Source organism: Mytilus edulis, chromosome 2 (assembly GCF_963676685.1).
Source record: "Mytilus edulis chromosome 2, xbMytEdul2.2, whole genome shotgun sequence".
NCBI classification, from domain to species: domain Eukaryota; kingdom Metazoa; phylum Mollusca; class Bivalvia; order Mytilida; family Mytilidae; genus Mytilus; species Mytilus edulis.
Genome location: NC_092345.1, coordinates 99,171,640 through 99,199,429, shown reverse-complemented (window position 1 = coordinate 99,199,429; position 27,790 = coordinate 99,171,640). Strand labels below are relative to the sequence as shown.

At 32.1% G+C, this 27,790-nt stretch overlaps 1 protein-coding gene across 2 annotated transcripts; it reads right to left on the bottom strand.

Annotated features, from left to right (window-relative positions):
* Positions 1-149: 149 nt before the first annotated feature.
* LOC139513615 (solute carrier family 28 member 3-like) lies at positions 150-25,992 on the bottom strand. 2 transcript variants are annotated; one of them, XM_071302276.1, is made up of 13 exons: positions 25,897-25,992; positions 19,880-20,013; positions 19,155-19,288; positions 17,524-17,762; positions 16,185-16,326; positions 14,688-14,879; positions 13,704-13,865; positions 7,564-7,689; positions 7,068-7,198; positions 5,907-6,075; positions 4,186-4,362; positions 3,800-3,980; positions 150-3,155 (listed from the first exon to the last, which is right to left on the bottom strand). In XM_071302276.1, the coding sequence occupies exons 2-13, from the start codon at positions 19,998-20,000 to the stop codon at positions 2,989-2,991; spliced, it is 1,941 nt and encodes a 646-aa protein (XP_071158377.1). In that variant the 5' UTR covers positions 20,001-20,013; positions 25,897-25,992; the 3' UTR covers positions 150-2,988. The 2 variants fall into 2 exon arrangements, with proteins under 2 accessions (XP_071158377.1, XP_071158378.1); XM_071302277.1 differs by lacking the exons at positions 150-3,155; positions 3,800-3,980 and having other exon boundaries at positions 4,235-4,520; positions 25,897-25,989.
* Positions 25,993-27,790: the final 1,798 nt, after the last annotated feature.

Genomic DNA, 27,790 nt, shown 5'->3' with positions numbered 1-27,790 from the left:
ATACCAGACATTGTCAAATTAAAATTGGTATTACCTTATTGTGTTTATAAATAGAATAAAGAATATCCAATATCTCCTTTATTTCTATCTTCTTCTTTATATCTAACTAAATGACAAAAGTTTTTATGGCAAATGAATAATAAAGTTAGTTTGTTTTGTTGCAATCTTTTAATGTATCACATGGTAAATATGCTACCAGCTTGCAATGTATTACAAATATGTTGTCAAATTTTACTGTGTGATCTCACAGAATTTTACATACATTCAAACATTTATCTCTTGTAGGTTAGATAATTTTGAGCAAATAGTGTATAACACTGATGTAATCTTGGATTTTAAAGTATTCATAAAAAGTATTATCATGGTGCTAATATCACTACTATATTCAGTATAGAACACAAACATGTTTGATTTCTCTTTGATTTTCATTTAAATATTCATGAGATGAAAAAAAAGTTGATTTCATCTAAATACATTTCAATTAAAGTTTGTAATTGATTAAAACATATCCCTTACAGATCTCAAAGTTACAACAAAGGACATCAAATATGAAAAAAATAGGTGATCAGCTAAAATGTTTAAGTGAATAGAAAAAAAACCTGTCTTTTCTTCAAAAGTAAGAAAATTTTCATTCACATGATTTAGGTTATTTTTCTAAGATTGATTTTTTTGTTAAGTAAAATTAGTTCAACCATGAGGTTAATCCTGATGAAAATAACATCTACAGAGAGAATTATTCTGTTTTGATTTTAATAAATCCCTGATTCACACACTAACTCACTCATTCTATTCATGATACTATCAATCATTAACATGTAGGATGTTCTGAATAAGTTTGTCATTATGTTAATATTTCAGACATTATTTGCAGATATGACTCATTTGAGATCCATGCTGCAATCTGTATAGGGAAAGCATAATTGTCCTTGCAAGCAAAAAAAAAAATATGAACTGATATGGATATATGTAAATGGATTCAAAACAGCATACACAAACATATAAAACAACTTAAAAAAATAACAAGAAAGACAGAAATGATAGATCACAGGTCTATGTTGAGAGGGGGTAGGAGAGGTCCTGATCCCGAAATCCCGAGCTTAAAAACACCAGATCCCGAAATCCCAGCTTAAAATCACGAAATCCTGAGGTCCCGAAATTGGAAAAAAAAGAATTCCCGGATCCCGTAAGGATCATTCCCGAAATCCCGAGCTTAAAAATACCCGATCCTGGAGTTCCGATAAAGGACCTATCCCCCCCTCTATGTTGAAACAACATTTACTGTTTACTATGACTACATATGTTATTGTGAGAAAGCCAAAAAAAATATTGAGATTCTAATATTTTGTTCAAAATGCCATAATGGACTATAAATCAGGTATGAGATTCATATAAATAAATGTACATTAATTGAAAAATAAGCAGAAGATTGCAAAGGGAAAAAAAATACCACAGCAAAACTCAACAAACAACAGTCTACATATGACTTCATTGAACACTGAAGACTGGGCAACAAAAAAACTCCACAAACAGAGGATAATCTCATGTGATCAGTCAGGCTAAGCAGACCTTGCTCCACATGTGACTCCTGTTTTGTTGGTCAGGGTAAGTAAACATTTTGATGAGAAGTCTGCTCCACTAATGGAACAAATGAGGCAAAGACCACAGGTTTAAATTTGTGGACTGCAATACTGAGAAGATGAAGTTCCTAACTAAAAATAATTGCAATTTAAATTCATCAAAATATAATTTTAAATAATTATTAAAAAGTTAACATCATCTAGAAGATTTATGTATATAACATTTTCTTGCAGATCATATTTTGGCATTAAACCAGTGATTTCTAGTGATATGATATTTATAGATAATGTTTGTTGAAGACAAAATAAGTTAATGCTACATTTCTTACAAACAGAATATATTGGAAAATTGCGGAAAATAATCAGGTTGAACAAATAAAGCAAAAGACTCACTGCTTTTAACTACCATTTAGAAACATAAAAACATATTGTTTTTGGCAAAAATTAAATCATCAAAATATTGAAATAATATGCTTTATTCTTTTACTGTGATGTTAATTTGAGGCAACAAGTTTCATTGGTAACTTTCAGGAAAGATTTGACCCCAAAACCATCAGTTAAAGTTACCTTCTTTCATGTATTAGGGTATATCAATGGTCATTTTAATCAAAATAAGTCTTTCCAGTTTTAGGGCATAACTCAGTCATATAAAACCATCAGTTATTCTTTACCTCCATCCATCAGATTTATTTAACAAATAAAGTGAATCTTTGAATTCTACATAACTTTTATAAATCATCCTTAAAATTAATACTGCCCAATAGTGACAAGCTTTAAGGTAATGTTGAATTTTCACAAGCATACATTTCATTTAATAATATTGTTATAAATATTGAGACAAAAAAATAAACTGTCTTAAAGACATAATAAATAAAATAAAAAACACTGCAAATAAAATACCGGCATATCAAGAAAATACTATGAACACATAAATGAGAAGTATGATCATAAACCACATTAAAAATTATCCCTGTAAAATGGGGAAACATTACCAAATTCCTTAAAAAAAATAGATGATATACATGTTAATACTAATTCTATAACAAATGCTAATAAAAATGGAAGTGTTAGCAAATAATAAGTTGGGACTGTATTATCATGCATTGCACATGCATTCATTTGGTCACCGGTGATGCTGTTTTCTTGGCCAGCAAAATAACTTGCTTTTTTTCATAGTTTTCTGTCAACTATAAAGGTAACAATTCAAAACTACTAGCTAATGTTGTGCTGCCTACCTTATAAATAGTGTGTCAGAATATATGGAGTATTTTTCAACAGATCTAGAACATATAGTTGATGTAAATAAAGAAATAAAAAAGCAATCTTACAGTTGAATATAGAGAATAAGACACAGTCATAGACTAAAAAAAATAAAGCATTAAAAATATGTACAGACTAAAATAAACTGTCATCATAAAGCTGCTGAGACATTATACATGTAGCTAGCACCAGTCACTGTAGAATTCAGGATGGTTGTGACGTTAAAGCTAACAGTAGTCACTGTAGAATTCACGATGGCTGAAGAGTTAGACATGAAGGTACAGTATATCATTGATGGATCGTCATTCACCAACAGTCCTGAAAAGAAAGTAAAATGATTGAAAAAAAGTTTATTCATGAGTGCACCATTCCTAATCCCTTTGTTTTGATCACTTAAGTTTCATAACTATTAAATGCTGCAGAAACTCAAAGTGGTCCTGAAACACATTAAAATGCCTTTTATTCTGGAGAGTAGAAAGTTAGCTTATATCTTGGTAAAACTTTAAAAAGATCCAGTAAAGTGAGCTAATGAATATTAAAAAATGAAGTCCTTTTATTCTGATATATTAACCTTTGTTTGCATGAGCACATCTTCACAAAACTTATGCAAGCTTTCATCCATATTTTACAATACATTTTTCTCAGTTTTTGCATCTATGAAGATAAGCTTCCTTTATATTTGGAATATTTTTAGATAATCAAAATGCCTTTCTTATGATGTTCCAAAAATTGAGTTGAAATGGTATCATAAAATGATTTACTTCTCTACAAATTTTAATGAAGAAAATAAAATTAAATGTACATTATCCTTAACACAATACTCTAAGGATGTCCAACTTAAGTTTAGCTTATATCTAAACTGCATTCCTTTTATATCAACAAATTGATATATCATCTGATATTTATCTGTTACATTTATCTGTTAACTTCTGCCCTCAGATGTTAAACAATAAATCCCTCACCTGCTACAGAAGCTGTTATGAGACAGGCTATGATTCCTCCTAGTAAAGATCTCATTACAATCTGAGCTAAATCTCCTTTCCTTGAAGGGGCCATTGGACCCAGAGCTCCAAGCTGCATCCCTAGGGAACTAAAATTGGCAAATCCACACAAGGCGTATGTAGCAATAGTCTCTGATCTTACCTAAACAAAACGAAAAAAGAAGATGGTAACATGATTTTAATGAAATTGTTTTTTTACCCAAAACATTAGGTTGATTTACATTTATGCTGGCCACTATCATTGGTGTTTAGTTGTACATTATAAATAATTGAAAAAATTAACAAACCACAAACACAAAGTGATGGCCTAATTGAACTAAGTTTTGTTAACAGACTAGTAAACTTACAGATAAGTGAGGCCCAGAGCAGTCCATTCTGTTGGACATGTAGCCAGCTAACTCTTTATAGGCCAGGAATTCATTAAGAAATGTCTTCATTCCTATAAGTTCTCCGACCAGACCCGCATCCTTCCAGTCTACTCCCATCAAATAGGCTAGTGGCATCAATACATAGGAGCAGATCACCTACAATAAACAACACATGTATTGACCAGACTACTCCCATCAAATAGGCTAGTGGCATCAATACATAGGAGCAGATTACCTACAATCAACCACACATGTATTGACCAGACTACTCCCATCAAATAGGCTAGTGGCATCAATACATAGGAGCAGATTACCTACAATAAACAACACATGTATTGACCAATCTGCTTCCATCAAATAGGGTAATTGAATCAATACATAGGATTACCAGGCAATTCAAGCTTGGTTTAATTTAAGACACTGTCCATGCAGCTCTCTGAATTTTTGTTTTTCGTTAATAATGTGTGTTGTTACGCTTGGTCAAAACGTCACATACTAAATGTCTCTTTTATTCATACATGTCATACTGTTCAGACAGTTTTGGAGTTTCAAAACTTTGGTCTTAAACATTGCTTAATAAAAGTTATGATTCTATTAAGATGCTGGATTTCATCATAAGTTAATCTTACTGGACACAACTTTATTGTGACATTCTGCATAGCAATAACTAGTAATGCGGTGGTTTGATATGTTGATCAGTTTCATGCCACATACTTCATGAATGGCAAGAGGCTAACAAGAGCCAGAATCGCTCGCCAGTTAAAAATGTGCAATTTCGGGTTAAAATATTCAAAATTTCTCTCTACCTGTTATAGTTTTCAAGATAATAACCAAAAACTTTCAAATTTTCAAAAATTTGACATTTTTCTGAATTTCTTATAAAAGACAGAGTTGACTTGCTGAATATCTTTTTTTAACTTCTCGAGTTTAGCTTTGTTTAAGATTTTAGTTATAGGCCAAAAAATTAAATTTTCTAAAATATTTACTTTTCATGGCAATTATTTTAAAATAGGTAGCTGGTTTTTCTGAAAATATCTAGACCTGCATCAGATTTTCCCTAACTACTTTAGTATAAGAGAAAAAGTCCAAAACTGCATTTAACCTCAATGTTCTATTTTTAGCAACATCAGACATGTTTACTGATGATTCAAATCCTCAAATAAAAGTTTTGAACCTGATTCTCTAAGGATCATTTGGTCCAGTAGTTTCTGAGATGAATATTTAAAAAAATAGTTTACGAAGATGGATCTAGGACAACAATGACAAAACTCACATGTCATTTTATAGAAGATGATCTAAAACATAGTATCTGTAGGATTGTTACATATTGTATACATACAAAGGTAGCAAAAATATTGTAAGCTACTCAGTAAACTAATGTTGCTCATCAATAGTTTTCTGTAAAACATTTTGTGATATATATATAGTTATTTGTCTTCTTCATATGATAACAGAGTTGTATTTTTGACTTGATTCTTTTTTGTATTACTCAAAGAGTTCTCAAAATCTGATTTTTCATTGGTTGTCCTTGAAGATAATCTGCTGGTCCTCACTATTACTTCAATTGCAAATTTGTGTAGGTCCTTTGCAAAAATGTGTTGCCGAACTCTGGGGGTCACTCCTATGTTTATTCTTTAACATGAATTCAGTGTTTGTAATATACATAGCCTTAAATTATTAGTAGGTTTAAACAATTTTACCTGAAATGAAAGTGTTGGAACTCCAACAAAGCTACCAAACCAAGATAGGACAGCATTAACAAACTCCAACATGGCTATAAAGGCTATAAGATTGGCTGCAATGTTGGCCACCAGTTTAATGGATGCTGAGGCACCAGCTGCTGCTGCCTCTAAAATATTTCTTTCTTTCCTGAAAAATCAGAAAAAAATAATATCAATTGAAATCCGAATTATTATGTTTTATATTAAAATACTGAAGACATTTTATGATAATATAACTACTAACTGTCAAAAAAATAAAAATGTTTTGGCCAGGACAAGAAAACCAAAAGATGAAGCACTACTTCTTAATCATAATGTCCTCCTTAATTGACAGAAGACATAATATGTTATAAAAGAACTGCTTTGTAGCTTTAAAATGAAAAGCCCAAATTTTTGATTGCCTATTTTCACTTCATTTTTTATTTGGCTGTCAATTTAATTTCTTCAAAAGTTAATAGAGATTTGCTGTTAAAAAAAATAGTCCACAGTAATAATTATGGAGCTGACATCAAGCCTATTATGAAAGAGAACCACAATGTCCATAAAACCATTTCAATAATTGTTGACCTCAGGAAAGTAAGAAGATAGTAAGGCATTTCTTTGTATTTAACACTCTCAGATTTGTTACATTCTTAGTAAAAACACTATTATCAAGGTAAGCGCAGCTGTAAAAGTAGTACCATTTTTTAAAGTGTGACAGACATAGTTGTTTGACAAGGTGAATGCTGTAAAGCCATGTTTGATGGTAATTGGTAATCAAACAATTCCATATGTTGCTAAATTTAGAAAATTCAAAGAAATTATGATGTTCTTAACTTTGTTTTTCAAGGATTTTTTAAAAGAAATGTTGCATAGAAGTTCTAAAAACAATAATGTTCGTCTATGTATAAAAATATCTGAGGTAACAACTACTTAAGGCTATTAATCAAATTTGTTTATGCTTCATTCTTTGAAAATTTGGTTGAAACTTGTCCTTTTTCAGATTTTTACATCTTAGTTTCTATTCAATCATAAAAAGGCAGTAATGTTTGATAGGGGTTATGTCATCAAACACAATTTAAAACGGGATATTATGAAAGTTCGTCTTTTTTGTTTATTAAAAGTTCATTGTTTTTATTGTTTTTATTGTATATTTTTTACTTTTCCTCCTGTTGTAAATCAGCTGTAGTTTTAAGTTTGCTCTCCTCAGTCTCGGGATACAGAAGTTTAGAAACTGCCAAGGCACAGGGGGCATTCATCACAGACGCACACAATAAATGTTCTGCTGGTACCTATAAAACAATATTATTATCCTAAATATTTGTAACAGAACAAAATTGTTAAGTGTAATAAAACAAGGCTAAACTATACATGTTTGATCTTTAGAGTATCAAACTTAATATACTGGGGAAAAAATAATTTGTAAAATGTACTAATTTGTTCATTGGGGAAAACATAACTTCTATTAATTTCACATTTTGAAATAGATAAAGAAAGATTATCTTCAACATTTTTTTGTAAAGTTTAGTAAGTTTTTATCAATTATAGATTAATTTTGGATTGTTTGCCAAAGACTAAGTACATTTTATATCATGTATATCATAACACTAATAGTACTCTCTAGATACTTTATAGACTCCCCACCGGTTTGACTTACCCCAAAAGAGATATAAGCAGCTAAAACACCACCAGCTATGGTAGCAAATCCTCCTGTCATAACAGCATTCAGTTCCGACTTAGTCATCAACCCTAGAAATGGACCAATCAGGATTGGAGCTTCTGTCTGAAATTATAGATTTAAGTATCATCAACCCTAGAAATGGACCAATCAGGATTAGAGCCTCTGTCTGACATTAAAGATGTAAGTATTATTCCCTTTTTCATGCAAGATCATTAATTACCAAAAGCTTGTGTATAAAATGATACACTCCATCCAAGACATTTTATTACTGGGTAACATGAGACCCAGTATAAATAGTCATACACTGTAAATCTGTTGAACGATTTTCATTAGTAGCTATTGTTTATACTGTATGAAGTTAAGTCTACTTCTACGGTCAGCTTCCAAAAGGAAAAATAAAAAGACTTAATATGATTAATGCTGGTAACTTTTTCAGGAAGGGGTATTTTACACTAACATGACTAATAGACATCAGTATGGTGACTTTTCAGTAGATTTTACTTTTTTCTGTGAATACTTCATCTGTTGATATATGCTGTGAATGTATTGTGTAAATTAAAAATATATATTCCTAAAGAGTGTGGCCAAAAGTATTCGTCAATTGAGATTTTTTGCTATATGTTGTAAAACTACATTTTTTCAAAATAATATTTTGGGGTCATTCTTTGTTTGATTTGCTTTACAGCATTCACCTTTGTATCAATAGAAGCAGAATTGTCACAGGTTTATTTGTTTATTTTGGATATATTTTTTTGTGAATCATTTTCATTCTTTTCACAAGATAAAAACACAAATATTATTTTCTGCTCAGAAATTCGCTATATATTCAACCAAATTTAGAAATTATAAAAAAATATTGTATGTGTTCACATCAAGAGAAAACAAAAACACATGAAGACAAAACTATTACCAAATAAACAAACCTACTTTAGACAATTCTACGTCTTTTAAGGCCTTGTTGATAAAATCTAACCATAAATGCCCTCAAAATATTTTTTTGAAAAAATGTGTTTTTTATGAAATATATTGCAAAAAATGCAGGTGACAAATACTTTTGGCCAGGTACTATATGTAGAAAGACGTGGTGTATCATGCTAAATTATAAAAATAACAATTGTTATGTCTCAAAGATTTCCCCAGCTATATTTTGGGGTACTCTGTGGAAGGGTACTGTGATGTAACATGTTTGTATTACATGTATATTGTTCTGACAAGAGTAAACTGCATTGCTGAGCACCTCTGGATACAACTGCAGAGGTCCAACCCTGAACAGTTTCAGGTCTGACTTTGGTTTGTAACTAAATATTTGACACGTAAAAAGGTTTCTGACACCGAATAAATGTAGTCAAAGAAATTAAAATTGGTTATATTATTTTAATTCATTTTCAATTGAAGATTCTTTGCTGTGGCAATACTTAGAGATAATTTGTTTTCAGACTATATACTAAGAAATAGCGAAATAAACTGTGACCTCTTTAGAATAGGGACAATTTCATTAATCTTTGGGGGTGGGGGAATTGCCCCCAAAATGAATTTCAACCTTCTCCTTGTGGTTTTGAACCTTGTGGTACAATTTCAGAGCAATAACAATACTTAAACAAGTTATTGTCCTGTAACTAGAAAAATGCTTGTATTTGGACTATCACCCCTAAAAACAATCCCAACCTTCCTTTACTGGTATTGAACCTTTTGTTTAAATTTCATACTTAAACTTAAGTTATCGTCTGGAAACCAAATGTCTTGGGACAACAATGACAATGTGATAACGCTATATATGACTGCATTGGAATCTCATTGTTTGTGAGTTGGTTTATAAAGATAATGCAAGAAATTGATCACACTTTCCTCAAACACAAACAAACAAATTGCATATTTTGGCATAATATTGATTCACTTATAGGGTCTTTGCATCGGAACAAAACACATTTATTTTTTTTATTTTTTCATTGGCAAGACACGGGTTATGTTCTTCTCATATATTTTATGATAGTATGATACTAAACCCCTAACGGGAGGGATTGTGCCTGATATTCATATGATGAAGACATAATCTTTCAATCAGTTTAATTGAGGTCTGGAGCTGGCATGTCAGTTAACTGCTAGTAGTCTGTTGTTATCTATGTATTATTGTCATTTTATTTATTTTCTTTTGCTACATCTTTTGACATCGGACTCAGACTTCTCTTGAACTGAATTTTAATGTGCGTATTGTTATGCGTTTACTTTTCTACATTGGCTAGAGGTATAGGGGGAGGGTTGAGATCGCATAAACATGTTTAACCCTGCAGCAAATTTTGCGCCTGTCCTAAGTCAGGAGCCTCTAGCCTTTGTTAGTCTTGTATGATTTTTAATTTTAGTTTCTTGTGTATAATTCGGAGTTTAGTATGACGTCTATTATCACTGTACAAGTATACATATTTTTAGGGGCCAGCTGAAGGACACCTACAGGTGCTGGAATTCTCGCTACATTGAAGACCCATTGGTGGCCTTCTGCTGTTGTCTGCTCTATGGTCGGGTTGTCGCTTTGACACATTCCCCATTTCCTTTCTCAATTTTAAACAAATGTGGTAGAGTGGATTTTCTGCCATTTGCACTGGATGGATTGATTATATTATATCTACTAATTCTAAATATCTCATGCAGATGATTTATTGAAGTAGGTGATTCGTTTGCAATCTACTTGTGATATTTGGTCTTATTTTATTGGTCATTGTTTTGAGGGCTTTTGTGTGTACGGGTGAGCTTGATTTATTTTAACAGTGACCTTGACCTATGTTATGGTATTGTCAATAATAATGTAGCGCATACAATGTAAACAAGTCAGATAATATTATGTTTGTTTATAAATGCAAGTACCTTTTTGTCAAGATTTATTTGTTTAATAGAATCTTGTACTTATTATTATATTATTGATTTCAGATAATGTATTGTGTATTGACCATAGATCCATGATATATTGATATGTGTGACACTAGGATAGAAGTTAAATAGTGTAGCTGTTGATGTTATATATTGTACAAACTCAGTTCCACAAATTGGGTTAGTGTATGTAATTGTAAGATGAATGCATGTGATGTACAATTGATGAATAAAGAACCCTACGACTCAGATGACTTATTTGTATTTCATGAAGCAGAAAATTATTTTCATGTCTGCTGAAAAAATGATTTATTAAAACATTTTGATGAAATTAGTACAAGCAAAAGCTTAAGTGAATAAAAAAAAAATGCAGCTTTCCCCATGTTTAAAATCATCTAGAACAAATTCATATTTACTGAATAGATTAACTAAAAAGAAGAAAACAATTTTCAACATAATAACCTATATAATGGTATCCTTTTTAGAAACATTTTTACTTGAAGATAACATTTATTTGCAAAGACACTTATTGCGAACCCTATCTTAGTTTTCCATAGATTCACCTGCAAGTTACCTGTCCATTTAAACTTTTGTAAGTCCTATTGTCCCATCTAACAAATACAACAGGTATTGTTCTCTGTGTAGTTTATTCACTGGGACCTTTAATTTTCTTCTAGGAGAAATATATCACTCATTGATTAATTTACCTGACCAAAAAATTATCTTCTTTTTTATTGAAATACTTCTAATAACTCACATAAACTGTATGCAATATTGTATTTATTCAATATTATCATTAATATATTTTCAATCTGTTCAATATAAATCTGGTTTAATACTAAAAAGTTTATTTCAGACACATTTTTTTAGTATTTTCTAATGAATTTACATGTTTTTGTTGTTGTTCATTTATAGACTTATGTTTATGAAGACCTTAATTTAAAAATAATAAAATTCAATTTTTAATTTATCAAACACACAAAAATATTGAATATTTGATCAGAAATCAACTTTTAATTTTTGAATCAGTATTACAAATGTAATATTGAACACATTAAAAACGAGTTACTCCAGGTATCGAATAAATACAACACCACATGCAGTTTTGTGAGTCCTTACTTAGTATTGGTATAAGTATTTTTTCTTCATTGACAGTTCAATTTTTTACTCAGGTAGATTAATCAATGAGTGATATATTTCTCCTAGAAGAAATTTAAAGGTCTGAGTGAATAAACTACACAGAGAACAATACCTGTTGTATTTGTTAGATGGGACAATAGAACTGCCAAAAGTTTAAATGGACAGGTAACTTGCAGGTGAATCTATGGAAAACTATGATAGGGTTCATAATAAATCAAATGGTAATGCCATGATCAAATGCAGGTACATTGTTCAACAACTGATTAAACAGATTTTTATACTTTTAATTCTTAAGTCAATCCAATTCAATTGAAATATTTAGTAGAATCAATCAATTGCTGTAGGTTTTTAACTATCATATGTAATCAATTCAATAAATCTATACACCTTATCTCTATTTGTCAGCCATTAATGGACACCACAAAGATTCCCATAATTTTTAAAGTCATAATACCAAATATCTGATGGCAATAGTCCAATCGGCACACAAATTTGGGTCTGTTCTTCAAGTATTCTAGTGTTATTGGTTCCTGATAGTGTAACAAACTTTTTGCTCAGTAAAGCCAGTTGTTCAAATAAATGTGTTCAAAGCCGATTGCGTTAATTTCGTAGATACTTCTATTCATTTCCTATTATCCGTAAGATTTTCTCTTGCGTAATCAAGAAAAATCAAAACATCTGCTGTCGTGCTCAATTTTGACATTGTGTGCAATACGTCATCAGTTCTCAATAGTTGTGAAAAGCAGAGTATGGTAAGTAGGTTTGATATTAATAGAAGATTTAAAATTACACATATTGAAGAAAAGTATCAATTAACTATCATTTGTCACTAGAAAACATAATTTTTTTAATGAATTTTAGCCTTAACAATCAATCAAGGCATCTTTCACTGATATCCTAGGAATTATCACTGAAGGACCAAAATAGGTCTTTGCATCGGAACTAAACACATTTATTCTAAAAACAGTTGTTGGCATGACACGGGTTATGTTCTTCTCATATATGTTATGATGGTATGATACTAAACCCCTAACGGGAAGGATTGTGCCTGATGTTCATATGATGAAATCATAATCTTTCAGTCAGTTTAGTTGAAGTCTGGAGCTGGCATGTCAATTAACTGCTAGTAGTCTGTTGTTATTTATGTATTATTGTCATTTTGTTTATTTTCTTTGGTTACATCTTCTGACATCAGACTCGGATTTCTCTTGAACTGAATTTTAATGTGCGTATTGTTATGCGTTTACTTTAGTACATTGGTTAGAGGTATAGGGGGAGGGTTGAGATCTCACAAACATGTTTAACCCCGCCGCATTTTTGCGCCTGTCCCAAGTCAGGAGCCTCTGGCCTTTGTTAGTCTTGTATTATTTTAATTTTAGTTTCTTGTGTACAATTTGGAAATTAGTATGGCGTTCATTATCACTGGACTAGTATATATTTGTTTAGGGGCCAGCTGAAGGACGCCTCCGGGTGCGGGAATTTCTCGCTACATTGAAGACCTGTTGGTGACCCTCTGCTGTTGTTTTTTATTTGGGCGGGTTGTTGTCTCTTTGACACATTCCCCATTTCCATTCTCAATTTTATTGAATATTAATCTTTAATATGTTTTAGATGATTTCAAATTATTGAACCAATTTTTTTATGTTATAAGATATTGCGACAGCTGCTATTTATATTTTACTGTCACAGTAACAATATTTCAGGGCATTACTTTTCCGATAATTGAATTGAATTAAATTTTAAAGTTCATAAGATATGTGGACCTGACCTTCTTTTCAAGCTAAGTTTTGTTTACATTTGAAAATGTGAATTGTATGAACTGAGGGGATGAAATTGTTTTGTTTTTTTTTAATAAGGAAAAGTAGATTAAAATCGGAAAATATCATTATTACTGTTGTATAATGTCAGAAAACTTGAAATGTTGAAATTAATGCTTGCTCCGAGCAAGTTTTTTGTTCTGTAATTGAAATACCGACAAATAGAAAACATGTGCAATTTTGCTAACTACTTCTATTTTAACCATGCGCATTGCTATTGAGAACTAATTACTATCGAGAACAGATGACAGCACTATATTTTAAAAGGAACATGGTTTTCAAGATATTTAGTGAACTTACTTGGCCAACAAATATATTTCCAGCAGCACATAGCGACTCAGCAGCTGTGGTACCCAGTGTCACCCTCATTATCCACGCTATCTTACCAATCACAATCTGCATAGCGCCAACAAAATATAGCACTGATATCGCACAACTAAAAAATACTACCACTGGTAAAATCTGAAAATATAAATGGTTTAACACTGATAACAATCTAAAACTAAAAAACAACAATGATTCACTATATATAAAAATAAAATAAAAAAAACAACATTTTAGTATGACTTACAGTTTGCTTATGAAAATAACCCTATGACTTTGAAAGAGACAAGAAAAAGGTGACCCTATGCTCTTTGGTTTAAAATACATTAATACTCACTACATATTTAAGAACAGCTAAATAGCAATTCCATTTTAATATTGAGCAATGATAACACTTTATAGACTATCCTACTTCTTTCTATTTTTTCGGGAATTATTTTTTTTGCATTGATGGAAATTGCATTTTCATGGATCTTTGATTTTGTGGCGATTCCAAAGTCTACATACAAGCCTATAGAAAATAAGCACTTTGTTGAAAATCTAAATTTATGGTTAACCTTTAGCTGTGAAATCCACAGTAGATTTAAAGCTAAAGCCCACTTGAATTTTATTGCTAGATACATACACCAATTTTTGTAAAAGCTGAAGACTTTTATTGGTGACAGTCTTTTTGTTGTTATATTATTGAGATGTTCTTCTGCAAGCTGGAGCAAATTTAAGTAATTTATAAAATATTAAGTTTTTACATGTCTGCCTATATAATATAATTTAACTAAAACTGTATTCCATATAAGTGTGCTTGTTATTATGGGTTTGAAAAAACAGTGTTACGCAATGTTATCTGACACATGTTAAGAATGTGTAGATTAAGTACAACCACTAAATATAGTGTGTAGATTAAGTACAACCACTAAATATAGTGTGTAGATTAAGTACAACCAGTAAATATAGTGTGTATACCTTCATGGCAAACAAATGCTCTGTATACTTTTCTCCAAAAACAAATTCTGTCCCTTTATCTGTAAACTTCAGGAAAGTCTGTACTTGTTTTCCAAGAAATTCAAATATTTGGAAACCAACACTCCATTTCAATATAATTGCAGCAAAGAAAAACTGTAGGGTAAAACCTCCAATGACAGGTCGCCAATTAACCTTTAAAATAAAGCAAAACTGTCAAAATTAAAATTGCTTGGTGTTACTTGATGTGAAATTAAATTGAAGAAAAATGAAAAATGGATTTACATGTATTATCTTATCCTTTTTAAATTGTGAAATCATGATTTTCCATAATGATTTGGCTTAATCAAATCATAATGGCAGTCTTTCAATTGTCTTATACATGTACATGATGTAGGTTCGCTTAAAAGTGGCAAGTTCTAAAATTTACTGTTAGAATGGGCTCAGTTTTACATGGGTAGAAATCTTTGTGACTTGCTAATGATATTTACAAATATAATATATGTTCCATGTTAAAACAGCATAGAGCATGGCATGTAAGAATTGTTTCTTCATTTTCATTTTAAAAAAATAACGACATTAGCCATGATTTAAAACGAGTGCACACACTGAAATGTCTTGCCTTCTTTTCTTATCATTGATATTATGTTGATAGTCCTAAATATAAAGCTTTATAACAACTATCACATAAAATTAACATGATCCAAGAAAATGGGGTCAAGGTCATATAAACCAAACAAGAAATACATGTACATCTTACAATCATTCAATACACTAAATATAGTTGACCTATTGATTTAAGTTTCTAAGAAACAGACTTATAAACCAAGAAAACTAAACATTGACCAATGAACCATGAAAATAAGGTCAAGGTCAGATGAACCATGCAAGGCAAACATGTTCAGCTTAAAATTCTTCCATACAACAAATATAGTTGACCTGTTGCTTATAGTTTAAGAAAAAACAGACCAAAAATCTACATCTACCTGTGCACATATGATTATCTCCCTTTTTGACATTACAAAAAATTACAACTTATTTTTCAAGTAGTCACTGAACCATGAAAATGAGGTCAAGGACAATGAACATGTGACAGACAGAAACATCGTAACATGAGGCATCTATACACAAAGAATGAAGCATCCAGGTCTTCCACCTTCTAAAATATTAAGCTTTTAAGAAGTTAGCTAACGCGATCATTATCCCTATGTCAAGCTTTCTAAAAGTCGCAGGCTCAACAAAAAAAAACCCAGAACATGAATAAAATCAGAATATTGCAAATTCTTACTAAAATATATATTCAGTTTCCTATGAAATTTGTAAATCTTGTAATTAATTAAGAGTGATAAAAATAAACTTTAAAATTTGTAAGTCAATTCAGTTGTCATGAACTTTTCAGCTACAGATTTAATGGTAAAATGGTCTATTTTATCAGTGTAAGTTAATATGATACAAAGTAAGAAAAGATGATAAGAACTATTGATGCATTAGTGATCCCACCTTAGTTGGATGAGCAGAACATATCAATAGGATGATCAGGAACACAGCCATTCCTGCTAGTGAGATTAAATTCTGTGGACGGTTCCAAACTGATGTCACAATCAATGTTATCATACCAACTATAACTGCTATCATAAACAATCTGAAATGATGATGATGATGATAATGGACATGCTAATGTGGTATGAATATGAACCCTGCTTTGCACTAGACCAACAAAGACAGATTTAAAACATGCTAGTTCACAAGGTAGTTGCCTGAAGAAAGACATATATATCACCCTCCCAGGACACATCATTAGAACTCTGAGCCAACCAGTCTTTACTGATACATGCTAAGCAGAGAAGCACTTTTAGCAGTTTCAAAATCTTTCAAATGACAATTATGCCAATCTATTATACAAAATGGAAGTAAAAGTATAATAGAACCTGACTTTTATTACTCATTTAAGAAAAAAGTAATTCATAAATTAGGCCATTAGTTTTCTCGATTTGACATGTGTCTCGTCTTGGGACCCTTTATAGTGGACTATGCAGAATGAACTTTGCTCATTGTTGAAGGCCATATGGTTACCTATTGTTGTTAATTTCTGTATTATTTAGTTTGGTCTCTTGTGGAGTGTTGTCTCATTGGCAATCATACCTCATCTTCTTTGTATTCTTGCGGTGTCCAATCATAGCATTGCCATACCTTTGGAGAACCCATGGTAATTATCCAAAAGACAAGCTAAATATGAAAAATCCTGGCTACCCTCTGTGTAAAATCTAGCAATTAGCTCACCAATTAAATTACCCTAATTGACTAAAGGTTGCCCTAACATTTTCCAGAAAAGGATTATGATTCCTGGTTTGTTTTGTACAAGGCCACATACAATGTACCTGACATACTTATGTATTTTATAACATGTTATACTAAAATGTACTCTTGAAAAATGTCGTTTTGATAAATACATGAATAATGTAAAAAAAAAGAATAGAAATGGATGCATATATGACATATGAAATGTTAATTTGATAAACATCTGATTAACTTAAGTAAGGTTATAGTAAATTAAGATTATATACAACAAACATGTCTTAGTGAACTAAATCCCAACAAACATTGAATGTATGAATTTTTAGCAGTAAAAACAATATAATAATATGGGATGTTAGGAGGGGAAAAATTCCTAAACATGAGTATATATCTTCAATTTTAGAACTTTTTGAACATTACTAATGTAGTATTTTAAGTTTCAGGTTCCCTTTTATCAACAAAGCAACAACAATGCCTAAACTAAACGGACATGTATGATGAAAGTGAGATAGAGAGCTTTGTATTTATATCATTTGTTTCTTACATTTTGACAAATGTCTGAAGCTTTTGCTTGGATGTAAAGCAATCAATGACAGGCTGTACAAAGGCCTTGTAGAGGTCGTCTTCAAATCTCTTTCTGATAAACCATATGACAAAGAAAGCCAGTACAACAATGGTCAGCACGAGGAGAGGTGTTGGATCTCTTACTTTGTCTACTGAACACTTCACCATAGCAGTAATAAAGTAAGCAAGGTAACCAATAAACAAGGAAACATACAGTATCTGAAAAGAAATAGATAAAATAACCAATAAAATAACAAAATATAACATTACACAAACAAGCTTTGGTCACAAACGTAATGCTCAAATTATAAGTATGGTATAATTATTCATGTATAATAACGCATGAATTACTTACCGCAGGCAGCAGAGCTCTAGGATCATTAACTTCAAAATACTATAATATGGGAAACATGGACTATGATACTAACACCAAAATCTATGACAGTACAGTGTCGCCGATACTTGAATACACATCTGCATGTGGGGAATTAAGAAGTACAATACACTAGAAAGATTACAGTACAGAGCCATTCGGACATTTTTTGGAGTTGGCAAGCACGCTCCTCTCCCGTCTATCACAGGAGATACAGGCTGGACTCCTATACACATGAAAACTCAATGTAACATGATAAAACTATGGCGTAAATTGTGTGAAATTCCTGAATATAGGCTGTGTCGCAAAACTTTTATGTGGGATTTCAAATTTCCAACAGATATAAAAGAACATGGACTAATGATGTAAAAACAATAATGACTAAATGTGGTCTACAAGATGAGTATTTCAATCAAAACTAAGAATGACGACCAACGGCTCATATGGTATCTTGTGTTAAGAATAAACTCGTTGAACTGCATCATCAGGAATGGCTAAATGCATTGGAAGATATGCTTAAATTACAAACATATAAAAACATTAAAACGGACTACAATGTAGAGCCATACTTGAAAAAGTGTTTATCAAGACAACAACGATCAGTGATAGCCCGGATGCGAAGCGGAACTTTACATTTAGAGATCAAAAAGTGCAGATTTCGTAATGTGCCACTTGACCAACGCCTTTGTTAAATGTGCAAGTCTTAATCAATAGAGGACGAAACCCATCTCTTGCTGTTTTGTGAATGCTATGAACAATTACGAACAACATTATCTAATGATATCTGAGATTGAGTACAACATAGACTGAACTACACTACCAGCAAACATCAAATTAAAACATTTATTTTGTAATTACAGCAAGCTTGTTTCTAACTTGATTTTGAACTGTTTTACCATCACACAATCTGTGATTAACTGATAACCTGCCTTGCTATAATTTGCAGGTAAATTTGAACTATATTTATTTATTTATTTTATTTTCAATAATGATACACAATGTACAGTGCATCATAATCCTATTTGGCTGGCTGAAAAATTACTTGTATATATGAACGTAATTGTTTGTTATAATTCAGGTTGCACTTTAATATTAAAATATTCTATTCTATTCTATAATATTAACTTATGTTTGATACATTTTAAATCAGGCTCATGCTAGTTTGAAATTTAAGAAAAGAAGTCATATTTCACTTTAATTTTTTACAATCATTAAAAAATATATTTAGTGTTTTCTACCTTCCATATTGGTTTGTAGTTAGTTGTGTAGAATTGTGTTACATTGTCATGGACTTTGATGAAACTGGCAAACAAAGCAGAACTTCTGTCAGAATCATCTGATGGATCACTGTCAATACAAGTCATAATAGTCTCTGAAATTATAAGATGAGCATAACAAACATAGATTACAAATACATTTACAAAGAAAAAAGTTGGAACTGTGAGTATATTTTCAAAATGATACATCCACATGTGCAAATATGATTATCTCCCTTTTAACCACATGCAGCTAAATTGAAGTAAACAAGTTCATTTATCTCCCATTTACCAAGTAGAAGACAAGAATTGTATTCCATTATTCACAACCTAAGGTGGTGTTCTACAATTATGCAAAGTTTCATTATTATTTATCCAGCCATGAAAAGGGAGTTGCTCTAAAAAGAGACTAACCACATGTGAGGGTCAGTTGATCAGGAAAACCCAACAACACATAAAATCTATCTAAAGGACATTTTTTTTTTTAACAATTTTTCAATGATTGAAAAGAAAATACAAATGCAATGTCAGCCATGTAGTTGAGAGGAAAAATAAAGAAATGAAGAAGGCCAATGGCCGAAACGTCTTGAAAAATTGGTTTATTTAAACAATTACATAAAATTTAATTCAGCCGTATCATAAATAATCCATTCTCAAGACTGTATGTACATTGTACTAGTATAAACAGCATATATATTAGTTCTCACCATTGTCAAAATTTATGGTCAAAGAAGTTTTTTCCTCATAATCTTCATATCTCGGTGGTAGATCTGTGTCTGGTATTGGTACTGATGATATCAAAATAGGGTCTCCTTTAACAGTTGACATCTTTAAAAAATAACTGGAAAAAAAGAGAACACAGTCATGTTGATATTTTATATAACAAGAGTGCACACGCTGAAATGTCTCGCCTTCTATACTAATCATTGATATTATGTTGATAGTCCTAAGTATAAAGCTAAGCTTTATTACAACTGTCACATAAACTTAACATTAACCAAGATAACTAAACAAAGACCAATGAACCTTGAAAAAGAGGTCCAGGTCAGGCAGACATGTACAGCTAACAATGCTTCTATACAACATATATAGTTGACACATTACTTATAGTTTAAGAAAAATAGACCAAAACACAAAAACTTAACACTGTGCAATGAACCGTGAAAATGAGGTCACGGTTAAATAAAACCTGCTCTACTGACATAAAGATCATAAAATATTTCCATACACCAAATATAGTTGACTTATGGCATATAGCATTAGATAAAAAGACCAAAACTCAAAAACTTAACTTTGACCACTGAACCATGAAAATGAGGTCAAGGTCACATGACATCTGCCTGCTAGACATGTACACTTAACAATCATTCCATACAACAAATATAGTAGACCTATTGCATATGGTATGAGAAAAACAGACCAAAACACAAAAATTTAACTATAACCACTGAACCATGAAAATGAGGTCAAGGTCAGATGACACCTGCCAGTTGGACATGTACACCTTACAGTCCTTCCATACACCGAATATACTAGCCCTATTGCTTGTAGTATCTGAGATATGGACTTGACCACCAAAACTTAACCTTGTTCACTGATCCATGAAATGAGGTCGAGGTCAAGTGAAAACTGTCTGACAGACACGAGGACCTTGCAAGGTACGCACATATCAAATATAGTTATCCTATTACTTATAATAAGAGAGAATTCAACATTACAAAAAATTTGAACTTTTTTTTCAAGTGGTCACTGAACCATGAAAATGAGGTCAAGGACATTGGACATGTGACTGACGGAAACTTCGTAACATGAAGCATCTATATACAAAGTATGAAGCATCCAGGTCTTCCACCTTCTAAAATATAAAGCTTTTAAGAAGTGAGCTAACACCGCCGCCATAGCCGCCGCCGCCGGATCACTATCCCTATGTCGAGCTTTCTGCAACAAAAGTTGCAGGCTCGACAATAATCATTTACTTTATATACATGTTATAAATTTTAATTTTACCCACATTTTGTACCTGCAAGAGGGCACTGGTGCCATTGATGGTGTGGATCCAGGATTTTTAAAAGGGAACTAAGCAAAAAAAAGTTAAGAATGAGAATTGAATCAAGTCTATGCATTAGTATACATATAGTAACATAAGGTAGACCCAGGTCCCTTACCTTAATATCCATCTACCATGTTCTATTGGAATAAGTTTTGTTTCTTAATTTCCAACATGTCCAAAGCAAAAGTTTAAGAAGAATTAGCTAACATGATACTTGGTCTTATGAACATTTAAAATCCTATGCCTAAATGTTTGTTTGTTTAACTTGCATATACTTCAGATATCTTATATGTAGGGTTATGTGAGGAAAACATGATGCACATCGTATTTGGTCATATTTGGGGGATTAAAAAAAACAATTGGGGGAAAAATATGTCAAAGAATTTCTTTTTCTTTTGGCACGGGCCACCCATTTATTTTAAGAATTGATGTGGATGTCAAACGGATTTCACTTTCAACTTCTTATCACATGCATCAATTATATCGATCAGATCATTTAGGGGTCATCCATAATTGTCAACCATTTTCCAAAGTGTACAAAACGTACACTTGGGGGGAGGTGGTTAAAAAATCAACATTTTTACCGTACACTTTTTTTTTATCACTATATAAAACAGTCAGATATGTTTCAGTCTTTTTTCAATGCAAATTTCTATATTAAACTAAACTACATGTATGACAGACAGGATATTTTTTTTTATATTAAAAATGATAGCTTCTTGTCTTGAAATCTGAAAATGGTTGATTCTAATATGATGTGCTTCTTTCGCTTTGTAAACAACACCGTGATAAAATTCTCGATATATCTATACTTAGCGCAGACTCCAAGATGTACACAAATGGCTGTTTAAATATGCCTCCCACGTAAATCCACATGTATCGTAACCTATGTGTAAACGGTTGTGGATTTTCGCTGTGTCAACAATTACAATTGAATAAAACCCTACAGAACATTTATTCTGATTCTGACACATAACAAAAAGAATTTACACATTAGAGAATGGAAAAATGGATAAAAACAAAATAAATTAAAATTCCGCGAAATTCCAGTAATGATTTTGGCACATTAACGTCATTTCAAAACATGACGTCATACGAATGAAAACGTCAAAGCTGAAGGTTTTTCTATTGCGTTTACCTTCTAAACTTGGATATAATTGCATTAAAATAAAGTATTGAGGTAGGTGTTGCTTGTTTTTTGTTCTATTGCATTATTCGCACATTTACTAATTTCAGCAAGTCAACATGGCGGCTCCTTGGTTACAACATTTCAACAGTGAATTTAACGGTAGCTTACGATAAAAAATGTAAATTTAAAATTGCAAATGTTGGGTTTACTGAGAAGTAAAAAAAGTAATCACATTTTTTCTTTAGCGGTTAGTTAAGAAATCATTCATGCAGGTTTATTAGATTTGTTTTACATTTATCGAACAGTGGGTAAAATAAAACAGCCACACACACGGTATACGCATCATCGCTTCAGTTTTTTAATGATCGTATTTGTCCTATTAGAATCGAAATAATTCATGGAAGCCATAGATTTGTTGGTAATTTACACATGGCCTGGGCCGTGATATTCGTTAATTTTATCCCTCGCTAACGCTCAGGATAAAATTTGAATATCACGGCCCAGGCCATGTGTAAATTTCCAACAAATCTATGGCTTTCATGAATTATTTCTTAATTTACACTTTTTGAGGGAGGGTGGGGGTCTGAAAAAGTGTATGTTTTGTACACTTTGGAAAATGGTTGACAATTATGGATGACCCCTTTCAATACATTTCATTAGAATTGTTACACAATTATATACATGTTTGTACATACATGTAAACATGAACCTTATTGGGATTCTTACATGTATCTACAATTTTGGGATCTGTAGTCCACTGTCTTAACCAAGAGGCTTTGACAACTTAGGCATGTTAGGTGATATATTTCCTATCGACATTATTATTCGTTAATTATCCATTTTTAGATGGTGATGTTCTCTTGTCACCATCTCATGGTGTTTATATATCTCAACTTGTATGATTCGCTCGTGTATGTAACAACATATAAGATTTTAGCAGGAGAAATTTATGTATTAATAATTACTGAAAATTATTACACCAGGGTTATCGATATCCGAAACTAGTCATTTACTAAATTTTAGGTATTTCACATCTAATCTTTTATGGTAATATTCTTTACAAAGCACAAAAATGTCAGTATTCACCTCAAAAGCTACATGAAACCGATATTCTACTTCACCTGGAGTAAAATCAAAGTGACAGGGAAGTGTGAGTATAAGTTAGGGGAATTTGGCGTAATGGAGGTCAGTGGTTTTTGTAGGTAGAGAGGTGAAAACCAGGGACACCAGTGTCCAGTCCACGGGTATTTGGAGCATGGACCCCCCTTTAAAATAAGTCTTAATGTTTTTTTTTCCATATTTACAATTTTCTACAATGTATAGACACATAAGAAGTCTCCAGTAGGTTCTTTCACCACCGAACACCCCAAAAGTTTATTATTTTGTCTTTTATCGTTATAAATGTGACTTAAATAAATATTCAAGTTATTAATTCAACAAATCAGAAGATTAAGAGTCCAAATATCTAGAGAAAACAGAAAGGGAGAGTCTATAACACCCCACTTTTAGAACTCTGCAGACCCCCATGGACATCTCAAATATATTTTTTTCCTTCTTTAGAATAGTTGTACAAGAGAAGAGAAAAATATCAAAATCTAACCCAGAATAGAGATCGAGGTTACTTGAACTGATTACTAATTATGAATATATTTGAATTTTATTATTTTAATAAATCACACAATTTTATCCAGAAACTGCAGAAAGTGATGAATGATTATGAATCTGGAGACATTTTTCCTTATATTGATTATCGATTTTAACATAAAAATGATGCCCATAAAAATCTAGGAATTGATTAAATTATATACGTAATTTAATTTGTTTTATTGTTTTATTGTATATCAGTTTTTCTTAGTGGTTGGTAGTTTTTGGGGTATTTGGCTGTGTTCGGTGGGGTTCAGAGGTGTAAAGACCCACCCAGAAGTCTCAACCAGAGGCGGATTTTTTTGGGAAAAAATTTGGTTGCTTTTAGGGAATCACTGAAGCGTGACTGAAGCGGGCCCCCTCTTAGGTCAGTTAGTGGGCCCCCACTTTTGAAAATTTCTGGATCCGCCACTGTCAACAACCCATTACAAATTGATTACACCATATCCCTAATTCCAACTGACCCGGCCGCTTGAACTTTTGACGCAAACAACAATCACTTTTCCATTGTGGCGTCAGATATTTTGTTTTATGACGTCAAAATTTTATGGGAACCTGTTTGATATCCAGTAATGGCAGACAAATAGCGATAAGGTGTATACCTTTTTTACTATCACCACAAACCCCAAGTGAAAAATGAAGTATTGTAATCTTCTAGGAATGGTTGTTGAGACTTGTTATATTTATATATTCTAGAAAATAAAATAAAGTAAAGTAAATATGGAAAAATCATGACTTTTTTTTTTACAGTAGGGACCAAAAAAGGGGGTCCATGCCCCCACATACCTGTGGTCTTTCACAGAGTTCGTGAAAAGTTGAAGTCCTCAGGATTTAACCACCAAAATTTGCATTGGACTGACACAATTTTAGTATTTTTCAATAGAATTAATAGTGAGGACCAGCAGATTTTCTTCAAGGACCACCAAGGAAAAAAAGATTTCGCGAACTCTGAAGTCTTTCCCCCTATTAAGGTTCATCATAAGGAATTGAAAAATATGGCCGTGTTTACACCTCCAAAATTACTATGAGTACAGACAAACTGGTACATCAAGGAAAGTTTTAAGGCATGGCAGGAACTAGATATATAAAAGTTATATGAAGTCTACGTTTCAGAAAATTAAAAACTTACGTGGATTTTGATGTTCATTTTTTTCCAGTCTGCAGAAGATAGCAAAATAAACAAACACCCGAGTTTCATTTGATACGGTCCACTCAGTTACACAGTTTAAACCTGTTAAATAACCTATTGTTTACAGGTGTCTATTGTCCATCTATTGTCCATTTAAATCAATACTACTCACAACATTGATTATAAGAGGGGAGCTTCTCAATCGTTTTCACTACTTAGTTGATTTTTGCACCTTCTGCAGGAACGAAAAAAAATGGATAGCAAAATCTAGAAAAGTTTATAATTTTCTGAAACATAAAATGCATTTAAAATTTATATATCTAGTTCCTGCCATCCCTTAAAACTGTTGCAGGTGTATAGGTTAGTCTGTACTCAGAGTAAAATTTGGGGTGTAAATACGGCCATTTTAGCCAAAAGGTTATGATGAACCTTAAACCTGATAATCGATACTTGCACATGTACATGTTTACCTGAAGCATAGAGTGCCAGATATGAATAGAATATAATGTTTTATTACCAAAAATCGCACAGCGCCCAAATGTATCATATGTCTCTGATAAAATTTATAAACAATTGCTGAAGAAAATTATAGAGGGAAAAAAAACACGCAAGCATGAAGGAAAACAATACAATTACAAAATAAATAAAAATGTAACAATGTTTTGAACATTTCAAATCCTTTGCACTTATTTTCTTAACTATTTTATCTTATAGATATTTGATATGTATGTATAACCTGTATAACAAATAATATACATTTTGTAGCTCTCACCTTGTCGCTTTATGTCCGTGTATCTACCGCTTTTTTTTTAATCTTAAGAATAATCTATCGGCAGTCCTCGGGTTTCTTCCATTCAGAAAGAGGAGCGGAAATAGCCGAGTTAATACGAAGTCTTGAGATTTTGTTCCAAGCCAATGAAACACTATCTATTTTCGTTTCCGCGAATAAACAGAGCCATGTGTGCAACGTGATTGCGTCATCTAGTACCTTGGCACTCCTTTGCGGATAGTTTATTCACTTATGACATACACATGATACAAGACCACAGGTGCTATACGAAATGTTTTTTTTTTATTTTATGTTCATAAAATTGTTGTAAAAGGATGCCCTTTCAAGGTTCTTGATTAGATTAATAAAATGCTTTTCCTCTCTTAATTATGATCAATTATCCTCATTAAAATATTTATAAATTTTTATGATTATTAAATTTAAAAAGTTTAACATTTTGATATTTGGTAAAAGTCAGGGTCGGCTTCAACCATTTTAAAAGGGGATTCCTCTTACCCAGGACAAAAAAAGGGGGAGGGGGTTTCCAACTACATGTCCCCATTCAAATGCATTGATCGTCAAAAAAGGGGGTTCCAGACACGCATTATATTTAGACTCGTGAAACACACATAATTGTCTTGGTACTCGGTCATAGGTGTTGAGCAGTGCCGTCCATCTGATCTCAGTCCGGCAGTGAGCAAGCTCCTATAATGAATGATAAATGCGGCTAACATTGTCGGACCAGTCAAATAACTCATGGTAGATCATGGTACTATAAAAAATAGAATCACAAAATTACTGAACACCGAGAAAAATTCAAAACGGAACTGAAATCAAAAGCTCAAACACAAATATACCGTATTCTTACAGGCGAACCGAAATTGGATATTATCCTATCAATCTACAAAAAAACTAGTAAAAATAAATCAAAATTTAATATGTTTTCATAAGAGCTTAAAAGATCTTAAAAGAGGGAACTAAAGACAAAGCAACACGAGCCCCACCAAAAACTTGGGGTGATCTCAGGTGCTCCGGAAGGGTAAGCAGATCCTACTGCACATGTAGCACCCGTCGTGTTACACAAATAGTATAATTCGGTAGGTCACATTCATGAAAAGGGAAGGGGATTGTAGTTACGACATATGGAACATATCCGATATCATCTGTGAAACGGTTAATCCATAACGGTCAACCAACCCGTAATGGCGTCCGTAAAATTTACGAAGGGATGATTTCAACTTCACCATGGAACTCTTGGTTTAATAGCTTCCTTGTGAGTAGCAATCCTCTTTCAATTAAATCATGATAGGGAATACAAGCCCGGGAATATCGTTTAATTTCACGGTTAAATGAAACATGCATATGTCTAGACATAAAAAAATAGCTATTCAAAAGATACTGTCACCAGGAAGACATCAGTTCTTTAATTGGTAGAACAGTGATCCAACATGAATGTTCAAATTGGCCCAACGTTTAACGTTATGCGATTCATAGTTCAAACGTTTGCCCATTGTTGGAAAGACACAGCCTATGTTGGATAAAAGATGCAAGGGCAAACGTACGTAGTACTATCAAACTTTATTTCGGCACTGCGTTGGTTCAATGTATAGGTGTTGCATTAGGAACACGATGTAAAACCTATCGATCGGAGCAGCACCTGACACAATTTCTGGTTTTATGTTAGTTCAAATGGCCTATAAAGCTTCTTGTTTTTGGTTATCATTCATTGTTGTTCCTTTGTTCTACTTGCATCATACCTTGAATATGGACTTGGTTTGGTATACGGCTTCTCTATTTTCATGTTCTCTCACTTGATAGCAAATTGTTTTTATAGTGGATCATATTGGAATTTTATTAAAAACTTTAAAGTAACATTTTACTACCTTGCAGTATACTG